Source organism: Rhincodon typus, chromosome 43, assembly GCF_021869965.1.
Source record: "Rhincodon typus isolate 14 chromosome 43, sRhiTyp1.1, whole genome shotgun sequence".
NCBI lineage: Eukaryota > Metazoa > Chordata > Chondrichthyes > Orectolobiformes > Rhincodontidae > Rhincodon > Rhincodon typus.
In genome coordinates, this window is record NC_063374.1 from 8,283,961 (window position 1) to 8,292,437 (window position 8,477).

General features: G+C 46.0%; 1 protein-coding gene and 1 long non-coding RNA gene across 2 annotated transcripts; one reads left to right on the forward strand and one right to left on the reverse strand.

Annotated features, from left to right (window-relative positions):
• Positions 1-282: 282 nt before the first annotated feature.
• On the forward strand, positions 283-943 carry LOC125487645. The gene is made up of 2 exons (XR_007266010.1): positions 283-368; positions 622-943. It is a non-coding gene; the product is annotated as an uncharacterized LOC125487645 (long non-coding RNA).
• A 742-nt stretch (positions 944-1,685) lies between these two features.
• Positions 1,686-7,612, reverse strand: map1lc3c (microtubule-associated protein 1 light chain 3 gamma). The gene is made up of 4 exons (XM_020524793.2): positions 7,345-7,612; positions 7,065-7,120; positions 5,463-5,569; positions 1,686-2,584 (listed from the first exon to the last, which is right to left on the reverse strand). Exons 1-4 carry the CDS (start codon positions 7,400-7,402, stop codon positions 2,401-2,403), a joined length of 405 nt encoding a protein of 134 aa, XP_020380382.1. The 5' UTR covers positions 7,403-7,612; the 3' UTR covers positions 1,686-2,400.
• Between the last annotated feature and the right edge of the window lie 865 nt (positions 7,613-8,477).

An 8,477-nucleotide genomic window follows, 5' to 3' on the forward strand; every position in this document is an offset into this window, starting at 1 on the left:
TCTCTCTCTCTTTGTCTCGCTGTCTCTTTCCCCCTCTCTCTCTCTCTTTGTCTCGCTGTCTCTTTCCCCCTCTCTCTCTCTCTTTGTCTCGCTGTCTCTTTCCCCCTCTCTCTCTCTCTCTTTGTCTCGCTGTCTCTTTCCCTCCCTCTCTTTCTCTCTATCAGGTTTGTGGAGAGTTTATGCTCCTGCCCTGCCTTACAGCATGCGCTATTTTTCTGTTTGTGGGTGGGACAACGCAGTGTGTTGCTCCCCTCTAACCCTGCCCGCCTGCTCTCTCCTTACAGCTTTGGAAGCGACACTGGACCAGACACTGAGCGCCCAGAGTCTGATGAGAGGTTTACCAGATCGCAGTGCAGCAGAAGGCACAGGTAACCAGACTCCCCACCCACTTCCAATACCACCTACCGCCATGGATAGAGGTGGTGCAGAATCCAACCCACACAAACCCTGACAGCAAGGGTGAGAAATCCAATGGGGAAGCGACGCCCCTTGTAGCCGAATAGTTGACCCATGGCAACGCCTGGTTTTGAGCATCAGTTAAGTGGGTGGGAAAGATGAAGGGGATAACATGCCACCTAATGAATGAAAACCCTTACCCTGCTTCCCCCTTCGATTTTACAGTTTTCGGTTATTCCTACGAAGAGATGCAGGGTGCAGGGAGAGGCCTGGCAAACAGCTCGGAGTTACAGCGGTCCCACAACGAGCAACAGTGACAGGAACATGTCCAGCCCAACCTGAGGTGCTCCCGAGAAGCTGCGGCCGTGGGATTTATTTTTTTTTAGTTTTCTCAAGGAAGAATGAAAAGCCCTGAGTGAGAGAGAGAGAGAGAGAGAGAGAGAAAGAAACCGAATGACCGGATTTTTGAGGAATTGCTGTGTGGTAGCACTGTGTGTGTGTGTGAGAGATATATGGTGTTTAAGGAATAAACGATCAGTTATATTTACACATCTCTGTTCCTGTTCCTGGTCGCCCTTCCCTTTTTAACCAAATGGGTGCTGTCTTTTTGGGGCAAACTTGGATTGTGTAGCTTTGGCAGAATATCTTCTGCTGATCAGGTTACTGCCTCACTGGGCCAGGGGCTAAAATGAGTGCATTCAACATTTTTTCCCTTTACCCCCCCCCCCTACCCCCACCAAATCCCAGAGCACCCCAAACCATGCCCACAATGGAGCCCCCGATGTCTGTTATTAGCACCACCCCTGGGTCAGGTGGGCTGCCTATCGCAGGGAAAAGGTCCTTCATCCTCTTTCTGCCACCTCCTGGCTGATGGCCCTCCAGAGAGGGGAAGCTTTCTTGTTGCCAAAACAGCATTCACGCTGATGTGGGTGGGGGGTGGGTCACTGCTGAACAGCCAAGAAGTTTCCCTCCTTGCTCATCTCGAGGGAGCTTTACTCTGTCTCTAACACCGTGCTGTCCCTATCCTGGGGAGTGTTTGATTGGGAAGTGGAAATAGTGTAGAGGGAGCTTTACTCTGTATCTAACCCTGTCTGGAGGAGTGTTTGCTGGCTGGGGGGGGGAAAAGGAATAAAACCCTGTGTAGAGGGAAGCTTTACTCTGTCTAACCCCATGCTGTCCTGGGGGAGTGTTTGAAGGGATAACAGTGGAGTGAGACCATGTGTTTTACTCTTGTATCAAACCCTGCAAGCATTTGATTTTGGGGTGGGGGAGGGAGGGAAGGTGTTTGGTGGCACAGTATATGGGGAAAACAGTGTAGCGAGAGTTTTATTCTATGATCTAACCCCTGTCTTGGGAATGTTTGACAGGGAAAACACTGTAGAGGAAGCTTTCTAGATCACTTCCAGTGATCGTTGGTTCTGTCACATTATAGAAGTGTGTGTGTCAGCTTTGTAGTGAAACTCACGTTGTTTACCACATGTCTGCTTTCTGACCAGAATTTGGCTATTTCATCTTTGAAGCTGACACTGGTTATGAGCACCTCCCCCACACACACACCTTACCTAGGGCTCTCCCTTCCTCATTTTCAAAAAATGAAAGAAATCCCATCCACCACACCCCATTTGATAAATTGTGTGGAAGAGATGCTTATCTTCTGAGCAACTTTAATAGGTAGGACAGGTGTCAAAAACAGAACTGTAACGTTTCCTCCAGACCATTGTCAGATGCTCCTCTGACACAATTTCTTAGTGAACATGCAGAATTTACAGGGAATCCACGCTGGTTCAAACCTAGATTCAACTAGACTACAATTGCATGAAACACTGCAGGGAGCAGTGAGGCAGAAAGAGGGGACGCAGCCATTTGGTGCTATCTTCAACCTTTCTTTTCTCCAGGATAAAAAGTCACCTACCCCACACCACACAGGACATGAGGAATGGAAGCAACAGCAGGGTGGGGAATAAAACAAGTCTGATTTAACTCCGCTTCCTAGTCAAACCCCAGTCAGGAGCAGCTGTCACACAGGTAGAGGCCAAACATTTCCTGGGAGGCATAGGTCATGTAGAGAAAGCCATCTTCCTCCACATACTCTGCATAAATCTCAGCCATGGTCAGGGACATACTCGCCAGACTCCGGTCATTCACCATCAGATAGAAGGCTTGGCTCGAGGTGACAGACATTCGACTCCTGAGGGAAACAGACGACTTACAAATGGGTTTGCAAATCAAAGGAGGCGAATTGGGACACTTGTCAGGGAAGGCATTCACCATTTAGTCTTAAACACGCAGACTTAAAAGCAAGGAATTATTGATCCCACATTTTGAATGGGGCAAAGTCACATTGTCTACCCAAACTAAGCATTCAGAATTAGCTTAATCTATTCTAAAATAGATATCAGTACATGGTTGAACTACAGTGGCCTGTAGAACAGAGTGTGGGAGTTTAAACTAATACATTTCATTGTGGCTCAGGAATTAAATTACATTTAGTTTTAATTCTTTGATACCAAGGGATTCAAAATTTAAACAATTAACTTCAAAATCAAGTTGCATCCATCTAGTAATCTTTCCCCACCCAGAAAGTCCTGATGTTTGTCTACAGGCAGTGCAAAAAAATAAAGATTTGAAAAAGAGCATTAACTCTTTGCATTAACTTATGCAGTCTGTTTCTACATATTTTAAAACTTGTAAATAAATAAACTTTTTAGCCTGAATGTGTGTAATATTTCTCAGGCAAAGATACCAGGAAGGAATAAAGTGATTGCTAATGTGTACTGTACACTATTTCATGCGAGATGTTTGATATGGTATTCGGATATTGAAGTGGACTTGACCAGTTGGATATTTCTAGCGGAGTGGAGTGGCTTAGTGAGATCCGCTACATACAAAGCATCACTGTTGGGTTCAGGGTCAAGCGTTTCAGACTTCAGCCCATTTGAACCATTTCCTCCTTCCAACTTTCATTCTAGAGTTCAAGGTCACTTCATTGGCTGAAAGTTTCCAGTGAATGGATGTGACCTGCTCAGAGCCCTGTACCAGACTGACCAAGTGTGATAACTTCAACACAGCCTAGCATTCCAGTTTGCTAGAAATTAAACCCTCCAAACTCTCCCAGCTTCAAAACAAAAAAAGGGAAAGTGGCAATTCACCAAGTATGGGGAATCGAAAGCACTCTCCAAACTTTGAATCTATTCCCCTTCCTGATAAGGGGAAGGGCAGCAGCTGGATGAGAACACAAGGTCTCCTCCAAGCCCCACTTGGAAATATAATCAGCTGTTCCTGCTTATAATCCCTAGTGTGGAAGCAGGCCCTTTGGCCCACCAAGTTTACATTGACCCCAAGAGCATCCCACCCAGACCCATCCCCCCACTAATCTACACATTCCTGAACACTACGGGGCAATTTAGCACGGCCAATCCGCCCTAACCTGCACATCTTTGGACTGTGGGAGGAAACTGGAGCACCCGGAGGAAACCCACACAGACACAGGGAGAATGTGCAAACTCCACACAGACAGTCAACTGAGGGTGGACTCAAACCCGGGTCCCTGGCGCTGTGAGCCACCGTGCTGCCCTAATCATCTCACCCACTCATATCCCTGTAACTGTGCATTTCCCACAGCTAAACCACCTAGCCTGTAGGTACTGGACACTATGGGCAATTTAGCATGGACAATCCATCCTAACCTGCACATCTTTGGACTGTGGGAGGAAACACCCACACACACACTAGGAGAACAGGCAACTGCCTGTGTTGAGTTTGCACAAGGCTGGAATCGAACCCGGGTCCGTGAGACAGCAGCGCTAACCACAGCCACCATGCCGCCCTGTCACTGGGTCTAATAGTGAAGGAAAGCTGGATTGGACCAATGAGACAGGCTTAGAAGGAGAGAGTGGGAACCAATCATTACAATGGCCAAAAAAAAGGAGCTAACACTGACTAAAGTGACAGACTGTATTGCAGGGAGATGGGGGGGTGGTGGGAGTTAGAGCTGCATTAGAGAAAGGTGGAGATGTTTCAGGGATCTAAGGTTCCTCAGTTGCCAATGGTCAGGACAACAGACATTGCAATGTAGAAGAGGATTCAATTGGAATTCCAGAGCACAGGTCAAGAAAAGGGTTGGAGGAGGTTACAGAAAAAAAGGAATGTAGGATTGGGAAGAGAAGGAAGAGGTCTGGGAGGAATTGAAAACAGAGTGAGAATTTCAACATTCAGGTGTTGCCTGATTCGACTGAGTTGGGGGGGGGGGGGGGGCGGGGAGCGGAAACAACAGGAAAACAAGACCATTAGCTTGAGAACTAAGTCGCCAGAGATTGATGACAAACTTAAAGATTGAATTTGGATAATCAGTTGGGCATCATCCCGATTAGAGGCAAAATAGGGGCAGGAGGAGTGAGGATTTCAGCAGATGAGCTGGGAGACAGGCTGTCCTTAGGGACATCAGGAGCTTATCTCAGGGTCAAGTGTGACTCTAAGATTGCAAACAGACCAGATTACTCACAGGCAGCTGGTAAGGAGAGGAATCAGATCTCTGCGCAAGGATCAGAATCGATGGCTTCAGTCCCAATAAATCCACATGCCGCTAAATCTGTCTGTCTGTCTGGCAGACTTATCCACTCCTTTGGGTGTTGTCTCTTTGGGCTCTGTCTCCACCTATAGCTGACTCCTCAACCCCCCTCCCCCCTTATCTGATGCATAAAATCTGACTTTTCCTAGCTACTAGTTCTGAAGAGGTGGTTACTGGATCCGAAACATTAACCGATTTCTCCTCCACAGATGCTGCCAGACTTTTCCAGCAACTTTGTTTAGAAACAAAATCCAATCTGTCTTTTTGAAAGAGAGATTTTTTCAGAGACCGATCGGTCAGTTACTACAACTCCGCCCTCTCCCCAGTGTCCTAAAGACCATCCAGGGTATTGGGAAGCAGTCAGTAACAGGAACCCCTACACATCTCCCCCTCCCTCTAGCAGGCACCCACTTTGTTTCCCCCAAAGCTATCCCCATGACCTCTGTAATCCTTGGGAGGAGAGTGGTGGTGCTGGGAGATTTAACATGGTCAACTGTACCTGAGGATGATCATGAACTGACATAGGCTGAGTTCCAGAGGTACAAGGTATTTTGACTTGTCCAAATGAGGTAGGGATCTCTCCTTTGGGTATCGTTCCACAATCACCTGTGTGTGTGAGAGAGAGAGGTATACACATACAAAATGCCATAACAGTCAACAAAGGCCAATAATCCCATTTACTCCCATTGCTCCTCCTGTAGTATTAGCCAAATGGATAGGGAAAACTAGAATCCATCACTATCCTTGGGGGGGGGGGGAGAGATCACTGTTGACCAGAAACAGAAGTAGACCGGCTTTTCAATACTCTGGCTACAAGAGCTAGTCAGAGGTTGGGAATCCTGCCATGAGTAACCGATCTCCCGACTCCCCAAAGCCTGTCCACTGCAAGTCAGGAGTGGGATGGAATACTCCCCGCTTGCCCCTGGATGGGGGCAGCTCCAACAACACACAAGAAGCTCGACACCATCCAGGACAAAGCAGCCCCCGCTCGATCGGCACCACATCCACTGGCACTCAATATTATGTACCACCTACAAAGATGCATTGCAACAACTCAAGGCTCCTTAGATAGCACCTTCCAAACCTATAACCTCTACCATCCAGAAGACAGAGCAGCAGATACATGGGAACACCATCCCCTGCGCGTTCTCTGAGCCATACACCATCCTGACTTGGAAACAGGAATCCAGCATCACTGGGCCAAAATCCTGGAACTCCCTGTGGAATGATACTGTGAAGGCAGCTCAGCAGCACCTTCTCTGGGTGCATTAAGTGCTGTCCTAACCAACATTCATTACTTGAATTGAAAATGATTCACTTCAAAGGGCAGTTAAAAGTTGATCAAGTTGCTGTAGGTTTGGAATCACAAATAGGCCAGAGCAAGTAAAGATGGCAGATTTCCTTCCCTTAAAAAAAAAGGGGGCATTAGTGACCCAAAAGGGGTTTTAAAATCAAGTCATGATTACAGTTGCTGAGCAACAATATGTTCCAGATTTATTACTGATTCAGTCAAAATTCCACTCATGGTTTAAAGTCTCTCCCTGAGGGATCTGTTTATTTTTCAAATCATTGTATGGAGCACCCCAGAAGGTGACAGTTCCCAGTTTTTTTTTGGGGGGGGTGGGGGGGGGGAAGCTAGAAACAAGGCAAACATTAGCTTTAAGAAGTCCTGGAGCCTTTAATACATAAGCAGATTTAATTATTCACCTGATGTTTAAATTCTAATAGTCTGGTGTTGAATAAAAACACAAGAAAAAAGTTATCTGGAAATAGTATCGTCCCAATAAATACGCACTCATCTGAGTGTAGCGTGTTCTGGCTAGTGCAAAGTTACAGGTTAAAAACAAACAAACGTTACTGTGTTAAAAAGTTCTCTGTAATGATGACCTAACAGGTTTACAGAGTCGTGCACAGAGGGTAGCCTCAACTGATTTTTCTTTCTTTTACGTTTGCAGAAGGGAAGGGATTTATACTAAAAAGCAAGGATGGAGGGAGAGGCTCAGCCATTGCAGCTGTACACCGTTTCCTTGCACACTAACCCCCTCCTTTCAATTCCACCCCTCACCATTTGAAATAATAAAAAGAAAACTTTTTGACTGACCGGTAGCTTGTTAGGGTATTTCCTGCGGATGTTAATTACTTCACTTCTCCTCAAAGCTTAAACAAAACAAAAAAAAGTCAACAATAAACAAACAAACGTGAATAATTTGATTTCTAAACAAAATTCTGAAACGACTGAAAGAGAAGCAGAATTTAAACAAAAAAGGTTTTAAGAACTAGATTTAAAAGCAGATTGGAAACACAGCTGTAAACAGAGTGGAATTGACAAGTGCATTTCACGATGAGGAAGATTTTTTTTTTAAGAAAAATAAAACCCTCACCCAAACTACGCCTCTCCTTGAAGGGTCTACAATCCAGAGTCCTCTCTGAGGGAGCCATGTCTTTCTCTAGAAGTGACTCCCCTCCCAGCAGGGAACAAAAATGTTTTCGTTACCCCTCAGTCCCTCGTGTTAAAACAGTCACCTCCGCCACCAGCCCGTGTGTTTTAACATTCCCGTCCATCCAACCCCAGGCTTCACTCTAAATTAACCAGTTAAACAGTTTGACATCGAAAATATACGTGGACAAGATTTACTTAATCCATTAGTTTCTGCTGGAGTTTTGTTTTAGGTTGATGAGTCTTCCTTTAAGGGGCGTTTACCAATTAGTCTTGTTTCAAGTAATTAATTTGTTTACAGAAACAGAAATGGCTGGAAAAGCTCAGCGGATCTGGCAGGGTTCTGAGGAAGGGTCACTGGACACGAAACGTTAACTCTGCTTTCTCCCTCCACAGATGCTGCCAGACCTGCTGAGCTTTTCCAGCCATTTCTGTTTCTGACTTCCAGCATCCGCAGTTCTTACGGTTTTAGTTAATTTGTTACATTGAAGGTCACCAGGAGGTTATATGAAGGATCTGGTGTGATCACGGTGGGATTTCCTACAGAATGTGGGGCTCACAGTAGGGAAGAGGCCATTCAGCCCGTCCTGCTAGGAAGATATACCCAATTTGTAGCCCCTCAGCATCTCCCCCACTCTTTTTTTCGCCCCCACACATAATCCTACAATTGTTTTACCACTTTTCAAACATTCATCCAGTTCCTGTATTGGAAATACAAGGCAAAAACCCTGCAGATGCTGAGAAACGGAGAAAAGTTCAGCAGACCTGGTAGTATCCCCACCCTGTGGACTTTCTCTGGCAGCTTGTATGTCTGTTGCTACTTATTTTTTGGAAAATTAACATAAGAAACATGGACAACAGGAGCGGGAGTTGGCCACTTAAGCCTGCTCCAGCATTCAATATGATCATGGTTGATCACCCAATTTGCTACCCTAATCCCACCCTTCCCCCAATATTCCCTGATCCCTTTAGCCACCAGAGGTAGATCTAGAACAAAACCAGAAGTTGCTGGAAAAGCTCAGCAGGTCTGGCAGCATCTGTGAAGGGAAAAAACAGAGTTAACGTTTCGGGTCTGGT